Below are 26,083 nucleotides of genomic sequence, written 5' to 3' on the forward strand. Positions count from 1 at the left end.
TCAGTTTGATTGAATATAGTTTTAAATAAACTAATTAAAATGACAATCTTAGGAGCGCCTATAATGCCTCGACGTGTGTTACTTTAATATAAAACACAGCAGTCGCAGTGCTTTCTCTTATCTTCATTGCGATTATAACCTAATTCTAGCTCTGCTCCATAGCTCTAATAGTGTCGCATTTAGGGGCGGCAAGAGCAGTAAGGCTATGGACCAGAGCTAACCTAATTCCACCACTGGTTGTGAGTGAGACCTTTTAAACTCATTTGCAAAAATGTTTCAGATCGAATGTAAGGAATGTGAAAAAACGTTACTCCAAAGCCGTGTCAGGGATCTTATTCCCTGCCGTGACCCGGATTCGAACCGGGGTTGCTGCGGCCACAACGCAGAGTACTAACCACTATACGATCACGGCGCGCTACTAGGAGCTGGTTGTACGCCTCCGTCAGCATGCTTTATAACGGTAATGCTTTATAACGGTAAACCAGTTGCTGTCATCATAACTGATGTGATCATGACATCATGCTGATTTGCCGTGGTGATCGCTCGGATTATGTTATGCGCTTTGTCCATTTGCGGATATCTTCTGCACCATAATAACGTCCACCAGTACAACAAAAGCTAAGCGTGGTAAAGAAACCCAGAAAGAAAAGAGTAATTAATATACGGTCGTCAATTTAACTTTTGTGTCATTGAGATAAGAATTAAATCAATGAATTCATGTTTTGGTCTTTATAATAAAGATACATAGAATGTATTAATGTATCGGTGTTAATAAAACTTATTGGTGTTAATAAAGCTATTATGATCTGTTCTATACTTTCCATGAAACGCGAAATACATTTTACAGTGAGTTGTACATGCCTTCTTATACTGACTATCATGTACTGCTGCCATCAGTCCCATATGGTCTAGCGGTTAGGATTCCTGGTTTTCACCCAGGCGGCCCGGGTTCGACTCCCGGTATGGGAACTTCTCTTTTGCTCTTTCATTTGACTTTTCTGTCCTCCGCAGTTGACCAGTTGTTACATATCTGATTAGAAAATATGACGTTTTAGTATGATGTAGTTTTCGTTGTATTGTACTGTACAAGTGTTGGTTGGGTGTCAACTTTCAGTGTTGTCATGTGACGTCCATCGTGTCACATGATCCTAGGGACGTAGGCGGAAGTAAGCAAATCTCGCTTGCCTAATGCCTATCTGAAATACAAACAAAACACAGCGAATACATTCAAATGTCTTTGTACACTGTACAGTCACACGTATATGTAGCATAAAGTCCAATATTGTAGCAAAAAATAAAGTCGAGATGGGTCTATCGCCGGAAGAATCTCTCCTGATGGACGAAACGTTGCTTCGTTTCATGGATCAGCTGGAATTACTGGAAGAAAAACGAGCTGCGCTCAACTCTCTCATTGAACAGGTCGTGGGCACTGTTAACAATTTTTGTGTGTTCTGTATGTTGTCGATTAGGAACAGTTCCGAACAGACTAAGTGCTATATACGGTAATGATGTTTGATTGATTGATTGATTGATTGGTTGATATGATGAGTTAAGGTGACATGATAGGTGAGCAGTCTGCACCTCGGAAGAGTGGGCACTGGGCGCCTCGCTGTTAAGCTATTTATTTCCTCAGAATGTTAAAACAAACATATTTGGAAAATGTCTTAAGTAAAGTATATACATAACTCGAACATGCTTAAACATTCGCCAATTACGGTCAATTAAATAACTATAATTAAATAACTATAATAACTATGAAACTAAATCTTACAATAATGTACTACCATGCATGTTCACTAGCCCTCCAAGCAGAACCCAATGGTACTGAAGTTTCTGACATTTTGTTCGACCCAGTCCATGGGGTCCTGTTGCACCACTACCATGCCACCTGGTACACAGCCATTCTTAAACATAAACAACATGTTTAGCCCCTGGCCGCGCTCTGTGACGACATTATTTCGTGTGAGCGTTTCTGAATATGTTTAGTATAAGTACCCATACATGCCGCTTCGAATATCTCCTGATAATTCGCAGCGGTATGTATAGGTACTTAAAGTTGACACCTTCAGAATAACGCAAACGAAAAGAAGACGTCAAACGGCGCAGACTCGATGTTACCGAGGATATTTATGTCCGCGTTCCAACATTCCCATACGAAAATATAGATAGCACAGTGACATCCAAATTTCAGAAAAGCTGGGAGGGAGGAGGAGGAGGGTTCCGAGAGGGGCTAACCCCTACCCATACCTGTATCCATTCATACCTGTATATACGGTGGAAGACGAAGGGTGTCTGGTCAACTGAACTCAATGCCACTATTTAACACTGCCCACAGGGATGGTTTTCCATGTCCAAGGCCCGATATTCCATGGGCAACAAACAGGTGTCTGCGCTTCAGTATGCAAGTGAGATAGAGCCACTGGTCCATGTGCATACAAAGTAAGGACTGGAGATGCATAGCATACATTTTCATGCTTTTTTTTTTTAGCTGCTTGCCAGTTAGTTGAAGGCTTTCTGAAATCGTTTCCTGTGCTGCAGGACACTTGCTAAGGGTGGAGCAGACTTCTGCACAGAAAGAATTACACCAAAGCATGCCAGTGAGTGTGGAAAAGATGTGTCATCTGTGGAAAATATTGGCCCCGCCGAAGAAGGTGAGTTTTGCTGAAGGAAATTAAATTATTTTAGTTTTGAGTTGCATTTTAGCCTCGACAATGCAAAGGCTAAAATTATGCAATTTAGATATAGCATTCTATAGTGTATACTTATATTTTTATTTTACAGATATTCTCCTGTGAGACGGATGTTAGGTTCTTAGCTTACTTATGATCCTTGATGACTATGTATTTAAAGTATTGCCATGTGTTCTTCTAGCAATTTGCAACTCTAGATTTTTTAAATAATGGGATGAATCTAGAGTTGCAATACCCCCCATTGACTCCCCACTCATCCAAATTACTTTTGTGATATTTTTGTATTAAACGACATTAAACTATAACTCACCAACATTGCAGCTGTAGGGAAAGCTTGAATTGTCCTCTTTCAACCTGCAAAGCGTTTGTTTCATAAAAATCCACTGTAGACATGTTATGAGCTACTTTCTGTCAAGAAATTCTGTGCAGGTGATTCTCAGGTGTTGGAGTTTGGAAGCACTCGTTTTTATTAACGGGTCGCACTGCTGCCTCCTGTATTATGTGCAAATTCGAAACGGGTTGTACGCAGGGCCGTTCAGTGACTTTGATGAGCGCTTCCAAACTCCAACACGATTCAACACACAAGAATCACCTGCAGTCCTGCACAGAATTTCTTGACAGAAAGTAGCTCATAACATGTCTACGGTGGATCTTTAAGAAACAAGCACTTTGCAGATTGAAAGAGGATAATTCAAGGGTCAAATTGCGGCTAGTTGTGTTCTTGCTTACTGTAAGTAATGGCTAAATTGTAATTAAAATAATGCATTTTTTAGTTTTTTTTAATTAATCACATCATTTGATTTCCTAGGTGTGAGGAGAAGAATCGTATCTAAAAAAGAAGCTAAAGAAAAAGATGATCAGAAAGCATCTACTGAGGAGCCCTCAATAGCAGTTGTCAAAGGTGAACTCACTCCTCAGCAAGATCCACTAAAATGGTTCGGGATTCTAGTTCCACAATCTCTTAAACAAGCACAGTCATCATTTAAACAAGGTGAGGTGTAGTACTTCTTTATTTCTTTCATAATTGTCCATGCTGTGGTTCCTATGTGTCAAGTGGAGTTGAAGAGGGTGTGTGTGTGTTTATTTTACTCTATAGAACTTAAATAAGCCTTAAATGTTGCATGCATAACTAAAGATCTGTGTCCAAGATATGCGTCTGTTCCTAATTTTATGGGTGACTAATGCAATGTGGCATTGATGTATTGACTGTAAAGCATGATCATGATCATGATCAAGTAGTAGTAGTATAACGGTTCTAACACCAGTAAGATGCCCTGAGGGGAGAAGCGGTCGCGTGCACGCATCCGCCTGGGTGACGACGGACGGCTGACTGCTGGGCGAGCGCTGGCGCTTTGGCATGGGGGGACAGATCAACCATAGACTGTAAAAGAATATGGACAAAGCGTTCGCCGGGTCTGATATGGACGTAAAATGAAGCCAGTCAGTCCTTGTATTGTAAATCGCCATCTTTCTAGATCCGTTTTGGCCCAGCTGGCCATTGGCTGTTCCAGACAATGAGGCGGGACTTCCCCCCTTCTTCTTAGTTGGTTTTTATTTTGACAAATGGGACCATAATTTTCCAAAAATAATATTATGACATGAGAAATTAGACTTTAAACTAGTGACTGGAAGCAGAAAGTATTCATGACCATGTTAAGGTAATACAGTCTAGGTGAAGTTGGGCCCAAATACATGGACCTCTATGGGGATATGGGTTTTTTTGGGCCCAATGACAGTGCCACAACAGGCCATTATATGAACTTTCAGGATGTCCCGATTTCCTTAGTGGCTTCACAAAATATCTGTCTGACTGCCCCCCTGAGATCAACACATGGAATGAATTCTGTACTGGCCATATATGGAGTATGTCTTGAGTGCAGGGTTTGATGAGGTCAGATCAACAAGAGTTGCTGGCCGGCTCCATATACAGTATGCCGTCTTCTCCATGTATGCTTATCTCGGGTTAGATGGTCAGTGTCTTCATCAGTCAGTGTCTTCATATATGGACTTATGGAGATGGCCATATTATATGGTGGCGTGACGTGTTATATGGTCACAAGGCGTGACCATATATGGAGGCGTTAAGGGTCTCATGATGTCACGAGGGCAGATCCATATAGGGAGATCTAAGGGTCTCCATGATGTCACAAGGCTTGATGGATTGGCAACCATATATGGAGGTGTGACGGACGGACGCGAGATGCAGAGGCTAAATTATATTCTCCATGCTTAACATCTCTCTTTTTTGTTGTTTTACAGTGATAGAGCTGTCTGCTGAGATAGCTAATCTGCAAAGTGCAGTCTTAAACACCAGAAAGGAGATGAAAATCGGTGCCGACACTGCCGTGGACAAAACCGTCACAACACTGGCAGACAAGGTTGAAAACTAAATGATTATTTTTTAACACACGGCTGACTGAGCCAAGAGGAAACCTATTTTCACAGGAGAAGGAAGGAAGTCTTCTGTATTGGACTGTATTATGCTCAGGACTCATCCCAAAGCTGATAGAAGATCACTATGACCCCAAAAACCCACAATGGTTGTGTTTTTTTGCCACAAGCGACGCAAGATGTTGTATGCTATCCTCTTTTGTTTCATGAAAAATCCACCGTAGACATGTTATGAGCTACGTTCTGCCAATATATTCACAACATGTCTACGGTGGATTTTTATGGAGAGGGAAAAAAAGACACAATCCAAATTGTCCATACAGCCTCAATGTTGATGAGTTTATTTGTTGTTTACTACAATGACATCAGACTTTTCTTTTTGGATGAATGCCGGGCTGTCAAGGGTTGGTATTGAAAGTAGATAATACAAATAGCATCTAAGAGTTGCTTGTGGTGAGTGTGTTTTAGGCTATCCTGACCTGTGCTGTTTCATGTGTTTTGTGATATTAGTGATTGACTGGTGCAGCTTGATTCTTTATTAGTTAAGTCATTGTTAAGCATATTGATGATACCTTATAGATAAATAAAATTAGATTTCTTTGTTGCAATGTGGCTCCTTCATCTTGACTGTTCAAGAAATGCATGTGTGCTGTAAATGGCATTAATATTGTGGTATGGAATACCCAAAGCAGCAAGGTAACTTAAGTAATGTAAGGTGTACATGATTTGAACATGCAAGGTGCATCCTTATCAGACTTGAATTAACCCTTCAACTTCCTAATCTTAGGGGACATGGAGTACCTGGCTCAAGTTATTTTAAAATAACTATGGCCTACCCTACTCCCTTGCCTTGCCACAAGCTTCTCCCTCACTATGAAAGTGTTTGAGAAACAACTGTCTGAATCAACAGTTTGTTCTTCTCCAAGGTCCAATTTATTTACTAGTTACTTTGTAAATTTTGATTATTATTATAAAACATACAGTAACCACTTCAGCCGGATATCCATAGTGTACGTACTAGGGCCGGGACTAATTGCGATTAATTTAGATTAATTAACTACAGAAAAATTAATCGCGATTAACTACAGATAAATTAATCGCACCTTTTTTTTCACCACGGAACGTTTCTCACTGGGCGCTTTTCTATAGTACTGAAAACTGGAAATAATAAAAAGTCACCCCATTTTGTGTTGCCTAGAACTGGAGGTCTGACAAAAAACAGTAACAATATGAAGTAAGTACAGCTTTGTGATGTCACTGAGATGTACTTGTTACTGTTACTAATTTGTTTTCAGACCTCCAGTTCTAGGCAACACAGAATGGGGTGACTTTTTATTATTATTTCCACAACAGGTATATTAATGACAGTAAAATGTTGAAAATGAGTGGTATCCTGTAGTCACTATTCGTTGATTCACTGGGATACCAAAAAACATAAAAAAAAAGGTTTCTCGCTGTTCTCGGGTTGAATATTGATATACGATTAAAATGCGATTAATCTAGATTAATTAATCGCAAAGCCTCTGATTAATTAGATTTCTTTTTTTAATCGAGTCCCAGCTCTAGTACGTACATTTGAAAATAGCCGATCTACAAGTGAGCTTGTATGCCATTTTCAAAAGATGGTTTATACATTTGAAAATGTGAAATAGTACTTTCTGCATTAATAGCCTAATTTTGTACTTTTACCCAAGTAGGCCTTCATTTTGAACTTGCACAATTTGAACTTTACTTGTAACAGAGTATTTATATATTGCAGTATTGTGTATTGATACTTTTATTAAAGTAAACCATTTGAGTAGGTTACTTTTTCCACCACTGACTGACGTGACTGTATAAATCATAGTTAGCCTTAGCCTATATATAAATCAAATTATTATTATTCCTAATTCATTCATTGTGCCGGAGGAGCGGCACCACCCTTAACCTCGGCTCGAGGACCAACGACTAGGCAGGCTTTACTACGTCACGGGCTGAGGGGGGCATCTCTGATCCAGAGCCATCAATCCAGCCGAGCCGAACGTTCCCGGGAATTGTCGAAGGTGTAGGAAACGAAACTCCGGCTTTATTGTGTGTGTGTACTTCCTGGTCCAATTATAACGGGATATTCTATATGCCTGGCTGGTACAGTGTAATAATAACAGCAGCACACTCTGCAGCCGTGCGTCCAGTCCGGAGGCATGACGGATGATGAGAGCGCTGGAACAACGGATGCGGCAGCACGCTATTATATTTATGTTTCCAAACATCCGCAGCAGCAGCAGCTATAGTGGTGTCACGTTGTGGCCGATTCCAGACGTCGTCCTCCACCGCTCCACGCGATACAAACTCTCCCTTTTGTTGTGTGCGAGGCGGCGGCGAGCTAGACCCGACGACCAACGCTGGTCATCATAATAATATGCGATCGTTATGATTACGTTGAAGAAAACAACGTCAGCCCGTGCTCATGATTAAGACTAGAGAGGCGAGGTGAGATTCATATCTCAGGCTGCTGATCGCCCCGGCGGCTCCTCGGCTATAAGTTAATTTCACTTCGGAGCAGGAAAGATTGACAAAGCTCCCTCCAATGGCGTCTATTTCGAAGGTGTCTATTCTGGATTACTTTAATATTGTCTTTGAGGGAGAAAATGGCAAGATCGAGTCCAACTGTAAAGCGTGCGGCACCAGAATCCAGGCGAAGCGAAGTGTTACATCTAACTTCGTCACGCATCTCAAGGTAGGCTATATAGTACAAAGGACAAACCCTGTCAGATCCGTTCTAAATTAGCCTAGTCTCTTTCCCGGATAGATTGCATATCATCATCAAATGGACTTATCATGGCCTAGGCCCTTTTCAGTGTCTGCATGTCATCTCTGCATTAGTAGTAAATCGTTCAATAACATTAGCATTTTGGGCACACAGCCTATCAGTATCACAGTGACACTTCCACAACTCATATTCTAGTCTAGTTTTGTCATGATGACAGTGTAATGTTTATTGCTCCCATGTATTTTGTTTGTTGGTTAAGGCGAATAGAGATGTATGTGGATTGTAGATTGTAGAAACTAACAGAGGTTGTATGTAAACAATAGATGTTATAGACAAATGCCAGGTCACTATTGATATGGCATTCTATAGAGTTCTAATAGTGTTTATAGTTTCGGTGTAGGCCAGGTTCTTGCTTTACTTATGAACCTATGACTATTTCTATGCATCATGTATTGCCTTGCCTTCTTTTCTTACTTACTGTAAATTGCTCTGGATTAAGAGCATCTGCTAAATGCCTAAATTCTAACATTTTCCCACATGCCCCAATCCATCCTCAGCGCAAGCACCAGGCCATGTACGACGAGTTTGTGAAGAGGAAGGACATGAAGAGGGAGGCTTACTCCTCTGGGTCACTGCACAACTTCACCAGTGCCAATGGAGGAGGCATTCGCTACGCCCATGCCCATCCCATCAGTATCACCACGACTACGGGAGGAGGAATGGGCACTGGAGAGACAGGTGGAGGCGGAGGGGTGACCAAGTTCGACCGACATGATCCACGGCAGGTGTGTGTGTGTGTGTGTGTGTGTGTGTTCTTTTTTGGTACAGTCCACCATCAGTGATTTTAAGGCAATCTAATCTTTGTGGGATTGTCCGGTCCATAGTGACAACTATTTTAGCAGGCATAATATAGCCAATAGTCAATATTATTTTAACTGGCTGTTGTCGCCATTAGGTTCTGATCTCCGAGGCGATAGCTAAGATGATTGTCCGTGACCTACAGCCTGCGTCCGTGGTGGAGAACCAGGGTTTCAGAGAGCTGCTGCAACTCCTGGAGCCGCGCTACACCCCCGAGAGCCGACGCTACCTCCAGACGCAGCTTCTCCCGGCCTATGCCTACCAGGCCCAGCTGGCCACTCGCCAGGCCCTGGCCACGGCACACGCCCTCAGCCTCAGCCTGGATGTCTGGAGGCCTCCCCCTGGAAGTCACACAGGGTAAGTAAGAAGTGTTCCAATAACGATACCAGTAACGGAAAAGCTACAGTGATACTGCCTTGCCTAAAATGTTGGTATCGGCGAGTATGCTGGTCTATGCCGATCCGATGCCATGTCATTTATCACATATTTCATAATAGTTACCGTATATATTTCGGTTGATGTTGCACTACTGTTTCATACTGTACTATTTACATTATTATTTTACTAAGTTATGGGTATCAGTATCAGGAAGTAAAAAATGGTATCGGTACATCTCTAGTAAGTAGCAACAAGGGCCAACGTCATCAGCACACGGACATCCAGACGCGTTGTTCAAACGTCTCACTGATCTGTACCTCTGTTTCTCTCTCCTTAGGTATCTAGGAGTCACCTGCCATTTTCTTACATCCGATTGGCTGATGCGTTCAGCCCTACTGGCATGCCTTCCCCTGGCGGTCGGGGTTTCTGGGAATCGTGTGCTCACAGACTTTGACGAGGTGTGTCTTGCTCACGGCGTAACGGGGAGAGCGTTTCGTATCGTAGCCGACGCGTTCCTGCCGGGCACGACAGCCCGCCGCCCATGTTGTCTTCCTGGATTCCATATTGACAACAATGGACGGGAGGAGGAGGAGGAAGAGGAAGAGGAAGAAGAGGGGGACATCGCGGACAACTTGGAGGCCAGGAATCACACTGGTCGAAGTGAGAGAGGTGAAGACGGAGGGTGGGAGGACTCGTGGGAGCAGGGCCTGGGTGCATGTCGCGTGGACTGCTTCTCTCGCTCCCTGGACCACTGTGTCAGAGAGGGGCTATACTCCTGCCCGCAGCTCTCCTCCCCTCTGTCCAAAGCCGCTTGCTTCTACAACTACATCACGGCGGCCGTCCCATCTGAGAAACTGAGCCAGGTGTTCGATGGTCCAGACGGCGCGATCAGGGGACCAGGAAGCTGCCCTCCCATTATGAGAGACTGGGCCGCTCAACTTAAAGTAAGTACTGTAACATTACCAGTAATACGCCTTAAAGGCAACCGCTAGGGCTGAGACAGTCTACCGGAATAATGTCAAGAATGGGTGAAATTAATTCAGTAATTAATAACTTATATCAATTAAACTCTACAACATTTCTCTTAGCAAAATACAAGCACACCGATGAAGCCGGTCGATGTGACATGGCTCAAGTGCGTGCCGTCCAAACTGTGGCAGGAGTAGCGTTTCCAAAAAAAGGTTACTCTAGAATAATAAAGTGTTCCAAGTAGTCTAGTTGCCCTGTTAGGGCAACCACACTAATAAACTGTCTCAGCGATATTGTCAGTTTGCAAATAGAAGTCTAACTGTGTCACTTAATTACATACAGTACAGGTACATATATCTCTACAGTGTTGTCAGAGAAGCTACACTGAAAGCATAGTTTTACAAACTACCAATTCCTTGACAGTGTGAGAAGTTGAACTACAGTAACGTTATCCTGAAATGAAATATTGTTTGCTTAATGAAAACTGGAAACAGAAAATGCAGTTTAAACACAATCTTTATTTTCTTCGTTCATGATCTTTTATTAGGTTGGCACCTACTGTGGAAGAATTCAACTCATTCTTCCTGTTCGATCCTTAAAACTGTGTTTAGGCGTTCGTATCTGTTACAGTTCTCTGATATTGTGTGGAGTAAGCTGTATTTTTATGCTGTTTACAAAGTTGCCAAGCTATAACCATGAGACCTCTATTCTCACGCGTAGGGCGGGCGGTGAAGAAATGAAGATTTATAGTACTTTTTCCACGGTGGGCACTCACATTGGCTCACATGGGCATTGTTACGGCTCAATAAGCTTCACCGTTTGGCATTAGGCTAAACCGGTGAAACAATACAGATATTTTAACAAAGCCCAAAAACAAAAGTTTGCTACCAAATAACAATAATTTATTAGAACACAAATGAAACGCATGATGAATGGAATGCACATATAAAAACAAATAAAACACCAAACACTCGATTGACAGTGGGGTGGAGTAAACTAAATAAATAAAGTGTTTTCTTTTACTCTAAAACTTAGCTCCTTCTCTGTGCATACAACAAAAGTGCACAAACTGCCAGCCATAGAAGCCGGACAATAAATTAATAAGTTAAACAACAAACTAACCAATCCAACAAAAGTGTGTGCTGCAGTGTGGAATAGATATCTACACATCTTCTGGACAGAGGTGACTCAAAGAGCACCAACGTGGCCAGTAGCTGTTATATTCACAACATTCACATCTGTTTTGTTACTAACACACCCACATAGAGTAATAACATAAACAGCTAGAACATTTAGAAAAGCATAAATCATGTGTGATAAAGTGTCACTCTAAACTATTATAGATTCCATTCCTTTACATTTATAGCCATAGTAGGAAGTTCCTGTAGTATAATTAATCATTTCTTACATGATAATGTAAATCAGGAACTTTGGAATTTGTAGATTTGTAGAACTACCAGCAAACTGCAGCAAAGGTGGTTGAACTATAACTTTAACCTATTCCCAAACACTGCATAATTGCTTCTGTGTCATTTTAGATTTTTGTATTTGCTATTCAAAAATAGCAGATAGATTTATTATTGAACATTTTTGAAAAATCTTGAACGTGTGAGAACTACTGATTTAGACTCGGCCTCAGAGGTTAATGGGTTAAGAACTACTGATTTAGACTCAGCCTCAGATGTTAATGTGTTAAGCAAAGGATGTGTATTCATTGGCACTTGTGTTTTATTTGCCGTGCAGGTGCTGCGGCGGCTGTTGGATTCGGTGGACTTCCTGGAGGAGGTAAGTGGTCGAGGTGAGCTGGCGCTGAGCGCTCCCGAGAGGGCCCTGCTGAGGGAACTAACGGACATTCTAGAGCCCTTCACCGAGGCCTGGGACATGGTGCATGGGGACAAGCAGGCAGAGAGACAGGCTGACAGACTCGTGCCCATCAGCCTGGCGCTGCCCTGTGTCCTGGGCCTACGTAAGCACCTCTCCGAGACCCTGGCCCCTCCCCACTGCCCTGCTCTGCTCGTGAGCTTAGCCCAGGCTGTGGAGCGTCGACTGGCCCCCATCCTGGAGGACCCCCTCTATGTCACTGCCACGACGTTGGATCCCCAGTTCAAGCTTTCGTGGAGCAGCAACCCTGACTGGCATAGGCAGGTCCTGCTAGAAGAGTTAACAAAACACTCCCCGGGCTCGAGCCCTGTAGACCCCAATACGGAGCTCCGTTCCCAGGCGCAAACCCCTCCGTCGTCTGCTCCGTCTCCCGTTTCCCCCCTCTCCCGGCCTTGCAAGCTGTTCTCCTTCATCAAGCAGAGACCCACTGCACAGGCCAAGAGTCTCGATCAGGAGCTAGCTGTTTATCTGCGCGAGGAGCCCACCGACGAGGAACCCTTGCATTACTGGAGGCGTAAGGCCATTGACTTTCCACTCCTCGCCCAGGTGGCCAAGAGGGCATTTACCATACCCGCCAGTGGCACTCTGGTAGAGAGCATTTTCAATTCTGCCGGGCACTGTCTGAGGCCAGAGAGAGGCTGCGTCTTACCAAAGAACCTTGAGACCCTCATCTACCTGAAAGCCAACTACAGATTATTATGGACCTAAGGCTTTGCACTAATTTTTCTGTTCTGTAAAGGGAGTTGTCACAGAGCCAATAACGTCTTACCAACAGCCACTAACAGGATACTAACGTCTGTTATTCTTCAAGAAACCCTTATTACATCAGTTAACTGTAAGACGTACACAGAGTGAATGTAGGGTTTCTGTCTGTTAGTAGGGCTGTGCACACACGACTACTGTAGATGAGAAACGCTATGTTTGTTTTCTATGAAGCCCACTCTTGTGGACTTGAATTGGCTAGGATAGATGGGTATAGGTCTGTAGGGGGTGGAAAATAAAACAATAATTATCTAAAGATCATTTTTCTCAAAATGTTTTCTAAATATCTGTACTTTCTTTATACAGTTTAATATCAATTTCACAAGTGACACAAACAGCTAGTTACTCGTTACATTCGTGATGGTATGCAGTGAGCAGTAAACAGAAACACCCACCATAGCCACGGGCACAAACACATGATTATTTTGGTTGCTTCAGATTCCTAGTAGGTATGCAAATGTATCTTTAATCCTCTTCAAAAAGGTTCAAGTGTCATCGTGGAAGTCGCATCTCCAAGGCCACAGCACTTAACACAAGGAGGATGGTATTCTAATCAGAAATGTTTTCCAGCTTTGTTGTAGTATTTCTGCCATTTAAAGTCCAACAACAAACAGAACAGCAGGCGATGGCAAGCTAGCTCTCCACCGTCGTCACTTTAAAAGATTTGCATCGACAAAGTAAGACAAAACTAAATGCAGCTTGAAGCCTTGTAGATCAAATACAGACTGTACGTTTACGTTTATGGCTGTATTCTACAGTACAGAAGATTGTTAGTCTTAGGAAGCACTGAAATAAAGTCAACGCAATAATGATGGACCGCAAACATATTTTGCTTCATTGGCAATCTTTCCATCATAGCCTATGTCAACTTGAAGAAATATTTAAGCCTAGATGTCATTTCATGACCGTTAAAGCACATTTTAAGCTTCAGCTAACCCTCTAGTTTATTCAGATTACTAATATGTAGAATGAACAACAGCCTTTTAAACTAAAGATAACACGCATATCGACTGACATGAAATATTGTATCCTGATAACTTTGGCCATATCTCCCAGCCCATAACTCCAAGCTGCAGACCAAGGGGACAAGCAGCAGATCGATAATAATACATTTACTGTGTGAGATTACAGCCGCAGCAGGGCTTCCAGACAAACACCAAGCCCCCCCCCCCCCCCATCCAAAATCACCCATCCCAACAACACAGTTTGGGCCTGTACTGTAAACCAGGGGTTCTCAACGTTTTTGGCTGGGGACCCCCGGAAATGCTGTCTCATTATGGACATTATATTTGAACACATATGGACAAACCCGCACCTGGACATGAACACAGAGAATACACACATTTATCGATAGACCAAGTGTAGTGATATGGAATAGAAAAGTAATTAAGTCCCCCTTTCTTTTTTCTTAAAATTGATAAGTACAACGCACAAGTACTTACTTACTATTGATACAATTGATTATTTGTGATGCAAATAATTGCAAAACTATTCGGTACCGATTATTTGCATTGCAAAACAATACGATATGCAGTTACTATATTATTTGTTATTTGTTACACCCCTAATATTAACCATAGAGTTTGTGATTAACTTGATGTGCTCGTATGATGGAGGGATGAAAGCTTTTTTGCTTTTTTCTTTCTGTATGTATGTACGTACGTACGTATGTTTCATCATTAGGACATTATAATAAAAATAAAAAAATACAGAGAAATATGTCTGTATGCAATTCTCGGGAGTGGGTCTTTACGCACAGTAACACCATGTTATCTATTCGTAACTCTGAGAGCGTACGAATGCAACCAAATGGACTCTTACGGGTCCATTTGTTTACATTCGTACACTCGTAGTAGGGTTAAATTAACATGGAGGATTATACAGTGCACCGTTTGCTTACAACTGATGGGAAACCGAATGCGTCGATCTCATTTCTAACCACAATACATTCATTTCTTCCTGTGCCAATCCGCCGTAGCCTATACACACCCTCTGAGGTACTACAGGTCAAATCCATTTAAATGTCATTGTCGGTACTTTATTTTTTCACTCTTCCAATATCGCATTCAATTCTGTCCCCTGAATCTGGTTGAATTCTATGTGACTGCTTCTGCACCTGTGCATGCGTGCGTGTGTGAAAGAGACTTCTCTACACTATGTTGTTGTTAGTGTATACGTTTGAAGGAGAAACTGTGTGTGTGTGTGTGTGTGTGTGTGTGTGTGTGTGTGTGTGTGTGTGTGTGTGTGTGTGTGTGTGTGTGTGTGTGTGTGTGTGTGTGTGTGTGTGTGTGTGTGTGTGTGTGTGTGTGTGTGTGTGTGTGTGTGTGTGTGTGCGTGTGCGTGCGTGCGTGCGTGCGTGCGTGCGTGCGTGCGTGCGGACTGTGTTACCCTGGGCTCGGCTAGTGGGGAGGCATGGTAATTGGAAGTAATTCCATTAGAGCTGAATTTGAGTCAGCAGGCAGCCAGCAGTCACATCCTGCTCTTGTATACTTTCCGTCACAGCTCACTAGCCTCACAAAACCTCAATGCTTAAAAATATGTACGAAAGTAAATGAGAGAGAGAAAATAAATAAATGTAACCATATTGTCTAGTTCTACAACCTCTTCAGTGATGTGGTGCATGCTGTCTCAATGTATTATTTGGCCGTCTTTGAGATTAATGGGAAAATAATCTGTCCATCAATCAATGAACTTGATAGCGACAGGTTGCGAGTGGAGTGGAGCAGATCCGATGCCATAGGGTGCCATGATTCCATCTGTCCGTCACCAACGGCAACACGCGGCGCCGCTCACTATCCCCGTGTACCCCTTTGGATTGTCTCCAATTCGGCCTTCCCTGCCATACAAGGTGAAAAAAATAAGCTAAAAAAACTCTTCAGAGAGGATTCCATAATCTATTTAGTCTACAATGAAATTACAGAGCCCTCATAATCGTAGATCATCACCGGTGATTGCTGTGATCTTGGGTTATTATCACCGCAGGGATGTCTCTGGTACTGTACGCTTTATAGTGTGCTGCTTTAACAGTAGTAGGGCGTCCGTGTGACTTTAGTCTCGCCGTCTGCCTGGCGTCGTGTCCTCTAAAAAGTGTTATTTTGGCTGCTCTGCCCATGGGTGTGTTGGGTTTGTTTGTGGAGCAGCTTGAAGCGGCGCTCTCTATCCCTCCCTCCCCCTGGCTGTGACAGCTCATCCATTCGAGTTAGACGAGGCACACAGGCAGGCTGTGCTGCGGTCCTATTGGTAATTGCCTCTGAAATGAATTACTTGACAGAGAGTGAGACTGAGGGAGGAGAGGAAATTGTAATTGAACTCCCCCCTCCCTCCCTCCCTGCCATTCCACGCTCTCCCTTTTGCCTCAAGTTATTGCATCTGCAGTGCAGAAACCCATTTTGCACACGCACGCACGCGCACACATACACACCACCAATTCTTCCCCTCCCCCATTCCACACTGGCCTCAGCATAGGACCATATTGATGCAGGGTGATTTCAGAGATTGATTGTTCATGGACACATGCGCACTAGCCAACACCACACTCATATTCATAGCACAGAGAAAAACACTGCTTCAGTGTGTGTGTGTACTGTATGTGCTTGTGCCAGTGACCACCCCGCACACGCACACACACATGCACCTCCCCGTTTTGTGTTGCCCTTTAGCTGGCCTTGGTGTATTATCAAAGCCCAGAAGACTTTAGAGTTGGCGAGAACAACTGTGGTGTTCTATATCAGAGAGGAGCCCTGGTAAGCTACACACACACACGCACATGCACGCACGCACACACGCACACACACACACACGCACACACACGTTGCCAAAGTGGTTATTAATAACCCTCCTCCTGTTGGTCTGATGACAGTGCCAAAGCCTCAGAGATGGAATGCTTTTCCATATTTTGTTGTGCACAGAATATGTAGCACGTTTATTTTGTTGGCCATTGGCACGTCACAGTATGAATGTTATTTAGCATATAGTTAGTATATGATCATTCTTGTGTCCACTCGTCATCCCCTCCCCCATTCCCATCCTTACACATACCCTTTGGCCTTATTCAACCACGTACGGTGCTGTCCGCTGGCCTTTTAATAGCAGTGGCATGGAAAAAGGGGGAGTGGGTTCACTGACTCACCCACTGTCTGGACTCAGTGCACACACAGACACACACACACACACACTCACACACTTTCTGACTCTAACTCAACACACAATAGCATCTATTTCAGTTAACACACACATTATCACCTCACTTACACTCGTTGACACCTGCCCTTTCTCTCTGTCTCTATCTCTTTCTCTCTGTGTGTGTGTGTCTCTCTCTCTCTGTGTCTTTCTCTCTCTCTCTCTCTCTCTCTGTCTGTCACTCTCTGTCTCGCTCTCTATCTCTTCGTCCGTCACACGCACAGGCAGACAATCGCACGGTCAGAAACCATGGCGGACAAAAACAGCCGGTTAAGTGTGAAGAAGAAAGAGAAGAAAGTGGACAGCAAAACGGATGACGAGAAGGAGAAGGCGAAAGCGGTTAAGAAGCCTGACAAAGTTGTAAAGAAACCTGAGTGTGGACCCGAGAAGCCCAAAGGAGAAGAAGTAAAGAAGGATGTAAAGAAACCTGAGTGTGGACCCGAGAAGCCCAACGGAGAAGACGTAAAGAAGGATGTAAAGGATGGGGACAAGACTGGAGGAGCAGAAGGGATGGAAACCGAGGAGAATGGAGAGTATCAGCCCGTGGAGCTGCCACCTTTTGAGATTATTACAGGGTGGGTTAAAGATCAAACGTGTGTGTGTTTGTGTGTGTGTGTGTGTGTGTGTGTGTGCGTGTGTGCGTTGTGGTTGAGACTTGATCTTTTGGTAACATAAGTAAATATAAGTAATAATCCATTCAGTGGAAACCGTACATTTCTTCTTTTTTCTTTTCTTTTTTTCCACAACTACAGTATGTAGTACTGTATAATAATTTGCGCATGATACATTAATTGGTTGTGTGTTTGCAGCTGTTTTTCCTCTCCAGTTGTGTTGTTCCCAATATAATACCATAATGATGTGGAGTGACGAGTGATCGTATCATCGTACTAACAACTTGCACCTGTCGTCCTAAAGACTAAACTAACTAACACGGGTAAGAATAAGAATGACTCACAATGAAAACACACAAGCCACCCCCCGCTCTATCGCTGTATCCCAATGTCATCTGCTCTTTCAATGTCTTCTTCTGAGTGTTGCAGTAGATCTGTTTGTGGAGTGTGTGACCAGTGGCCTAGCAGATATTTTACATGAATATGTCCATTGAGATGATTTATACCAGTGGTTCCCAAAGTGGGGTCCGGGGACCCCCAGGAGTCCTTGGAGTTCCAGGGGTCCCCAGCTAAAAAGTTTGGAACCAATTCGTAAACATCGAGTTAAATTAACATTGATTTTACAATATAAATAGCCTAATGCAGGTCAAACTGGGGGCCCTTGAAATTAAATGGGTTGAGAATCTCTGCTACAGCCGTAACAACCTTCTTTTATGGGGGTCCCTGGCATTAGTAGAGGACCTGGCTAAGACATGTATGCACTGAATATCTCAACTGTTCTTGGCTAATATGACCCCCGCGAACAACTTGGGAACTGTGAAAAATTCTCTATCCGAGACGAAATACCCGAAAATGACCACGCCCTTTTAAAAAGGACCACTACTTCAAACATGACGTTCTAAATCGTTGGAGCTACAGATTTTCTGAGGTGCTAAAAATGTTCAGAATACTCATGTTTGTTGAATCCGTGCCCAAGCCAGCAACCCTCCAGGTTATCATAGTGGCAAATCAAATACGGCCGCCAGTCCGCCACCTGAAAAAGGTTTTATCTAGAACTTTTGAACCACATGAGCTATGAATGCAAACGTGGTGTCTAAATCATGTTTTTTGACAATTAGAAACATTTTGGAATGATCATCTTTATGACTGGGTGTGGTACTGTGGTTGAACCTCTATTTTGCATATTTCAAAGATGGCGACTATCTGGCAATTTGTTTTACTTACTTTAACTTTGTCAATTTTTGCAAACTTGGTGCCTATTTTGTGCTTTTTGAGCATTAGAAACGCATTGGAATTATGCAAAGCTGGAATCCTTTGCACCTCGATATATAGAAGTTGTATGATCAGGACAAAAAAAAGGTCTTCTCCGTGAGGAATCTAAAGGACGGAGTGTGTGTGTGTGTGTGTGTGTGTGTGTGTGCGCGCACGCGCGTTTCTATAATGTTGAGGTTCTCTCTGGGAGTAACAAGGATGGATAGGATCAGGAATGAGTACATCAGAGGGACAGCACATGTCAGATGTTTTGGAGATAAAGCCAGAGAGGACAGACTGAGATGGTTTGGACACATACTGTACAGAGGAGGGATAGTAAGTATATTGGTAGAAGGACGTTGAGGTTGGAACTGCCAGGCAGGAGGCCTAGAGGAAGACCAAAGGAAGATATATGGATGTAGTGAAAGAGCCCTTTCAAATAAAGCCCTTTGAATTGAATTTAAGTGAATTTAATTTAATTGAATTGAATTGAAATATTGGAGGCAGACTAGCATGGTGAAGTGCTTACATGTTCGTATTAAGGAATGGTATTTTTTCCCTTTCTTCCCCCTAAGCATCCGGCTTATAAGAGCACAAGCTTTTCTGATGTGCTTCATTATAATCAATAATGGAGAGTTAGACCTTCATTCAGCCCAGGACACTGAAGGACAGATGAAACCATAGTGGATGGAGATGGAGAAATTGGAAGACAAAACTTGCTAATGGATGTTGAAGGACAATTCTTTCTTTGGTGTAATGGACAGCAGCCACTCAAAACTCAGAAATAGCTACAAAAACAGCTGAAGTACCGGTACTTGAAAGCTGCATTATTCTGAAATGTGTGTGCGCGTGCAGGGCTGGACAGGGTCAAAAAGGAAATAGAATGGAGAAAAGAAAAGGAATGGATGGAGCGGCCCATTCATTGGGTGGCCCGCACCGGCATATGCCCTGTAGCCTACGTCAAGTGGCCAGTCCAGGCCTGAATTTACTTTTACTCTTGAATACTCAAGTACATTTAATAGCACATACCTTTTTATCAAGTAACATTTTGACTGAGCTACTTTTACTTGTAGTGGAGTAAATTTATTATTTGTTCTACTGGGGTCGAGTACTCTGTCCACCTCTGGTAAAAGAAAGTTTCAGCCACACCCAGTCATACAGATAAGCATTCCAAAATGTTTCTAAGTGTCCAAAAACATGATTTGCATTCATAGCTCATCTGGTTCAAATGTTGTAGACACAACCTTTTTCAGGTGGCGGACTGGCGGCCATATTGGATTTGGCCACTATGATGAGGGTTTCTGGCTCGGGCACGGATTCAACAAACATGCGTTTTCTGAACATTTTGAGCACCTCAGAAAATCTGTAGCTCCAACAGTTTCGAAAATAGAGCCATGTTTGAACTAGCGGTCATTTTAAAAAGGGTGTCCAAGTGTCCATGAAAGTGTCATGGCGCAGCCCAGTCACGTGACCACTCTTCCTTCTCAAAGCTTCCTTGATGTAGTCCAGGAAGTAAGTGAGCCCTTGTCCATGACATCAGAGACACTGGGCTCACTGCTAAAATAAAAAATATCTAAAACCACATATTACACACATAAAGACACACAGGAAAGTGTTCTAAATCTTCTAAACGTCATTAACATATTTTTTCCCTTTAATGAGAGGCAAATATTCTAAAAATCTATTGGAGCTACAGTCTCTCACATCATGTTTTCCATGACCTGGCACAGCCATAGTATATGGAGAGTTATGATGTGGCATCCGACAAAGTTTACGGAAGCCTTAATTTACTCCAAGCAAGTGACACACCCCAACTTTCTATGCCAGTGGTTTCCAAAGTGGGGTCCGGGGACCCCTAGGGGTCCTTGATGGAGTTCCAGGGGGTCCCCAGCTGGTTCCATTGACATGAAAAAGTTTGGAAACCACTGCAGTTCTGTGCTCAGCAAGGTTATTATAGTTAACAGAAAGTAACGAAAAAAAGAAAAAAAAAAACATTTTCGTTAACTGAACTAAATAAAAGCTATAATGTAAACACAAACTGTATTGTGTGTTTACAACACTAAAACAAACTGAAATTATAGACAAAATGCCCTTACTTTTAGTCTTTCTTGTTACCAACAGTAATATTTCTTAAATGGTATCTTTTGTTGAGTTTTTATTACACAATATGCCTACTTGCTCTGACATTTGTAAATCCTGCACCTGACAAATTCCCCCAATTATGAAAAAATAACACTAAAACTAATTGGGAGAGTGAGGTCTAGCCAACACCAACTCGGGATTCCTGGATCGCTGCCCTCCACAAATTCCTATCCAACATCAGGTTCTTGATCTCTGCAGTGTTGTTAGCTAAGCTGTTGCGCCGCAGCACGTCTTCATAGGTGGTACGCTTCTTTCCCCTCCTGGCTTTGCCCTGGGTTGGCTCCCATAGAGTCAATTTACTTGCCTCAAGTTCTGGGTGCCTGACGCAGTGCCCTGCCAGCCTCATCCTTCCCTCTCACTTTGTCAGTGACCCGTGGTAGGTCCCCATAGAGGTAATAAAAACTAAACTACAGTATAATGAGAAGTCATCTGAAGCTCTCAAAGATGTATCATTTAAAAAATATATCTGACATGTGTGTATATGTATATATTTTAATGTAGTGTTGGAGGGTTTACAGATTCATCAGTAATATGTGTGTATTGTTAATATTAATTATGCACAGGCACTGGCTGTTCTACATTCGGTGTCTCCATACGCGATTGGCTGGGATTGATATATTGCTTTGAAAACATTGCAGGGAGATCCTGCATTGCCTTTCATGAGATAAAAGTACATCAAAGCCTCCTGGGCAAACACGCACGGTACCAGCCACGGTGACAGATGGAAGCTGTCGAGATTCGAGACAGAAATAACAAAAGCTTATGAAACACTTGCGTTGGCCTTCCCTGAAAATGATGAAGGCTACTTTGTTATGATAGAGCTATGGAAGCTGTTTCACTTTCTCTCTCTGTTTCCCCCCGCTCTTCTATTTAGGGAAAAAATGAGCCTGTTCTACTTTAAGTTCCAGTTCAGGAACGTGGAGTATTCGTCGGGGCGCAACAAGACCCTGCTGTGCTTCCGGGTGGACATGCCGGGAGACGGTGGCCCCGGCGAGTCCCTGAGCGGCTACATGGAAGACGAACACACCACCGCACACGTCGAGGAGGCCTTCTTTCAACTGGTAATGACCAGCTCACTCACACACACTTACTCCCAGGGATCAAGTCACACGCAGACACAGGTGAACTTACAGGTGACACCGATTGGTCAGGATTTTAGGATTGATTTTAAAATTGTTTTACTTGTTTATAAAGGTCTCAATGGTCTCGTACCTTCCTACCTACATGACTGCCTGTCTAGATATGTCCCAAACCGCCCCCCTCAGGTCCTCCACTGCTGGCCTGCTTTGATGTGTCTAAAACAATGGCAACTAAAAAACACAGTGCAGATCGAAGCTTTCTGCTTGTATGGGCCGACGGTGTGGAACAAACGCAGATGCACACGCAGATCCGACACACCAAAGGTCCGACATGGGGAAACAACGGTCAGACATGAGATCGAACATGCGCTGCTCCCGTGCTTGAGGTTATGGTTAGAGGTAGGTTGTCAGTCTAATGTGTTAAGGCTGGCTCATGGGCCTTAACAAAGAGGGGAGACCAGACAGAGTTTAAAGCAGAAAAAAGTGTTTTATTCAACAATTAATTAATAAAGGTAATCAAATAATTCATTTTAATGTTCCAACTAAAGCTGGCAGGGAACACTGCCCAATTAACGAAATGCAACAAAAACTACAGTTGCCCTGGTGTGGCTGCTCTGCAGCCTGCCTGAGGAGGAATGGAGAGACCAGAACATTAACACAGCAGGTGCTTTAATAGTGTTTGGGGAGGACACTGGCCAGGTGTCTCCCCTTCTGCAGATTGCCAGCTCCGCCCTCCCAATCCAGCACTGCAAAGAGATTGGGTTAAGCACGCCTGACACAGAACAGCATGCACATTCCTTAAAGGTACAGGGCCAAACAAGTTCATGAAATCTATGAAAACGTTGAATCTGCAACATAATTTGATCCAAGTTTATGTAGTGGAGGGCCCTGCTTCATCTCTCTCTCTCTCTCTCTCTCTCTCTCTCTCCCTCTCTCTCTCTCTCTCTCTCTCTCAGCTAAGGGGCTCTCTCTCTCTCTCTCTCTCTCTCTCTCTCTCTCTCTCTCTCTCTCTCTCTCTCTCTCTCAGCTAAGGGGTCCTTAGGCTCGGTACTCAGGCTTTTATTTTCGTTCGCATTCGGCTCAAGAATGAAAGCCTGGGGGAACGAGACACAGTTCCTGTTCTAGGAGTGGTCTAGGCTCAGATCGGTGAACATATTATTATTATCTCTACCAGAAAGCACGCTGGCTGGGCAAGGCTGAGGGGTCCTTGGTCTGAAAAACGATGAAGACCCCTATAGAGGGTTTGTGCGTGGCATCATCATCATACCCGGAAGTTGTGCGGGAACGCAAAAAACTACTTCTGGCCTTGACAGCCCATACATCCAAACAGAAAGGTCCTGTCTGGTTGTATTAAACAACGTTAAAACTCACTTTGCCACTCACTTTAGGCATGGTAAATGGTAAATTTATATAGTGCCTTTATCCAAGGCGCTTTACAGAGATTGTGCATTACATTCACCCATTCACACACACATTCATACACCGATGGCAGCGGAAACCATGCAAGGCACCAACTAGCACATCGGGAGCAATTAGGGGTTCAGTGTCTTGCTCAAGGACACTTCAACAGTAACTCTGGGGGAGCCCGGGTTCGAACTGGCAACCTTACGGTTACCATCCAGGCACTCTACCCCTGAGCCACTGCCGTCCCCATGCGTGCTCTATTGTATACTTAGCAAATAACTACCGGTAGCCTCTTTTCCGCCCATCCAGATCCTCCCAAACTCCTCCCAGGAGTATGAGGTGACGTGGTACGTGTCGTCCAGCCCGTGTGCGTCCTGCGCCGCCAAGCTGGCCGCCGTCCTCCAGCAGCGCAAGAAGCTGCGCCTCTGCATCTTCTGCTCGCGCCTCCTGGACTTCGAGGAGCCGGAGATCATGGAAGGGCTGAGGGCCCTGGTCCGCGCCGGCTGCAAGCTGAGGATGATGACGCCGTTCGACTTCCTGCACGTGTGGAACAGATACGTGGAGAACGAGGATCAGGAACTCACGCCTTGGGAGGACTGCAAGGACAACTATGAGTATTATGTCGAGAAACTGAGCGACATCCTCCAGTAGCTGTGAGTCACTCACATATCATTAGGCTAGAGCTGCACGGGTGATACAGTGATGACATTTGATATATCTGGGTTTTAGATTGTTAAATTGTGATATAGCTCAAATGGTTTCTTATTATTTATGGACATGTTTTATTCAAACCCTATACTTCTTTGACTGCGGTCCCCCGGCGTCTACACTTGGGCCCCCTCCATTTTTACCTCCATCTCTTAGGAAAGTGCTGCTTTGGTCACACCACAGCAATCAATTGATTGTTTCTATCGGGGCCTTTACCGATACCGAGTGCATGGGAAGGGTATCGGGTACAACTCTAGATTCTACAAGCATGTGTCGCGACTCACAAGCTTGTGCTATTGTCACCGAATCCTCCCCTATTTTTTGCCTAATGTCTGCCTATTATGACATACCCCGAGTCCCGCGAGGGTTCATGTAGTTGAAAGAAGCTCAGACACTGATACATTGGCTAAATAAATATATTTGTTACCCGACTACGAGTAGCCCATCAGTGTTTATCATGGAATGATGGAAGTCTTATGTCTTTATAAACGTATTTTGCGCTACCGGTACAGAGTCTGCATCTATCCAGTTACACGCTTGTAAGAATAGCACAGAGCGGAAAGGAGAGGAGACGAGACAGAAGGAGATGGCTCCATCCAGGCTCATAAAAAGTTACAACACCCTTTGATCTCAGCGAGACGCCATCACATTACTCATGCATTCTTCTTGTTCTTGTTAACTCTAAGTACACATACACAAATTCCAAAGCAACCGTAAGTTGGTTATGGCAATATATGACTATTTAGTTCACAAAGGGATTCTAGCCTACATAACGTTTATGTATCCACATTACCAATAATTTTCCTCAAATTTCTCTCTTTTAATTAAAGTACCTCTCAACGCCAGCAGTCATCCCCAAAAATATCAATATCCATGCATTACGTCCAAAGTATTGTAATTTTGTTATTATGATTTGATTGAGTCAATATCGCCCAGCCATGTAATATTTTAAGGTCTGCAATCTGCATGCATTGTGAAAGTCAGCCTAAAAATCTATTTATCAAAATGTTTGTCTGGCATTCTGTTTCTGCTTCTGTCTTATCAACAGGTGCTGTCAAAGGAAAGGATGTGTCACACACACACACACACACACACACACACACACACACACACACACACACACACACACACACACACACACACACACACACACACACACACACACACACACACACACACACACACACACACACACATATTACAAGTCTGAAAGAAACAGTCAGAAATATTTATTCTTTTGTATTTTGATATTTTACTGAGAGACACAATGTGCCTGAGACTATATAGTCACTGCTTGATAGTACTGTACATACAATGGCTTCTACTGACATGGATCAATATATCACACAGCAGTGGTTCCCAAACCTTTTCATGTCAAGGACACTAATTAGCCGGCGGACCCCCATTTGAAAAGGTATGCCAGGGACCCCCATAAGAGAAGATTGACGGCTCTGGCAGTGATTCTCAACCTGTTTCATTTCAAGGACCCCCAGTTTGACATGCATATTAGTCTACGGACCCCCATTTAATGGCCTTTCTATCTCTGGGACCCCAATTTATATTGTAAAATCAATGTTAAATATACTCTGCTCTGCTCAGAGTTACAGACCCATAAGGGTCCATTTGGTTCCTAACTATCATTTAGCTGGGGACCCTCTGGAACCCCCTCAAGGACCCCTGGGGGTCCACAGACACCACTTTGGGAACCACTGCCACACAAATGGTAACATACAGCTCTAGACTTCTTGTGAAAGCAAATAAAACAACATAAGGATTAAATGGTGTTTGCTGACATCTGGCGTTTGGTCAAAGAATTGAAGCATTATCTAGAGAACTCCTGCATTGTACATTTATGTTAGTTTCCCTGCTTATAGTTATAAAACAGGTGATGCATATTTCTTTGAATCATCTGCCTCCTATTCGCACAGTAACTAAACAAAACACTAAAATCAACAATTTATGGTAAAATGTGTATGATGAATACATCGACACACCTAAAGTATAGAATAAGTATCCGGGCATAAGGAATAT

General features: G+C 43.3%; 3 protein-coding genes across 4 annotated transcripts; all 3 read left to right on the forward strand.

Annotated features, from left to right (window-relative positions):
• The first annotated feature begins 1,174 nt into the window (after positions 1–1,174).
• Positions 1,175–5,650, forward strand: vma22 (vacuolar ATPase assembly factor VMA22). Of its 2 annotated transcripts, XM_083769971.1 has the most exons (6): positions 1,196–1,258; positions 1,306–1,419; positions 2,336–2,439; positions 2,539–2,651; positions 3,499–3,681; positions 4,950–5,650. In XM_083769971.1, the coding sequence occupies exons 1-6, from the start codon at positions 1,232–1,234 to the stop codon at positions 5,078–5,080; spliced, it is 672 nt and encodes a 223-aa protein (XP_083626097.1). In that variant the 5' UTR covers positions 1,196–1,231; the 3' UTR covers positions 5,081–5,650. The 2 variants fall into 2 exon arrangements, with proteins under 2 accessions (XP_083626098.1, XP_083626097.1); XM_083769972.1 differs by having other exon boundaries at positions 1,175–1,419.
• A 1,518-nt stretch (positions 5,651–7,168) lies between these two features.
• LOC310861182 (zinc finger BED domain-containing protein 4) lies at positions 7,169–14,778 on the forward strand. Its single transcript, XM_083768531.1, has 5 exons — positions 7,169–7,797; positions 8,388–8,615; positions 8,786–9,045; positions 9,404–10,010; positions 11,779–14,778. Exons 1-5 carry the CDS (start codon positions 7,648–7,650, stop codon positions 12,622–12,624), a joined length of 2,091 nt encoding a protein of 696 aa, XP_083624657.1. The 5' UTR covers positions 7,169–7,647; the 3' UTR covers positions 12,625–14,778.
• A 2,035-nt stretch (positions 14,779–16,813) lies between these two features.
• On the forward strand, positions 16,814–25,242 carry apobec2b (apolipoprotein B mRNA editing enzyme, catalytic polypeptide-like 2b). Its single transcript, XM_083768506.1, has 3 exons — positions 16,814–17,432; positions 21,736–21,922; positions 23,654–25,242. The coding sequence occupies exons 1-3, from the start codon at positions 17,107–17,109 to the stop codon at positions 23,993–23,995; spliced, it is 855 nt and encodes a 284-aa protein (XP_083624632.1). The 5' UTR covers positions 16,814–17,106; the 3' UTR covers positions 23,996–25,242.
• The last annotated feature ends 841 nt before the right edge of the window (positions 25,243–26,083 follow it).

Source organism: Protomyctophum parallelum, assembly GCF_964188405.1.
Source record: "Protomyctophum parallelum genome assembly, chromosome: 7".
NCBI classification, from domain to species: Eukaryota; Metazoa; Chordata; class Actinopteri; order Myctophiformes; family Myctophidae; genus Protomyctophum; species Protomyctophum parallelum.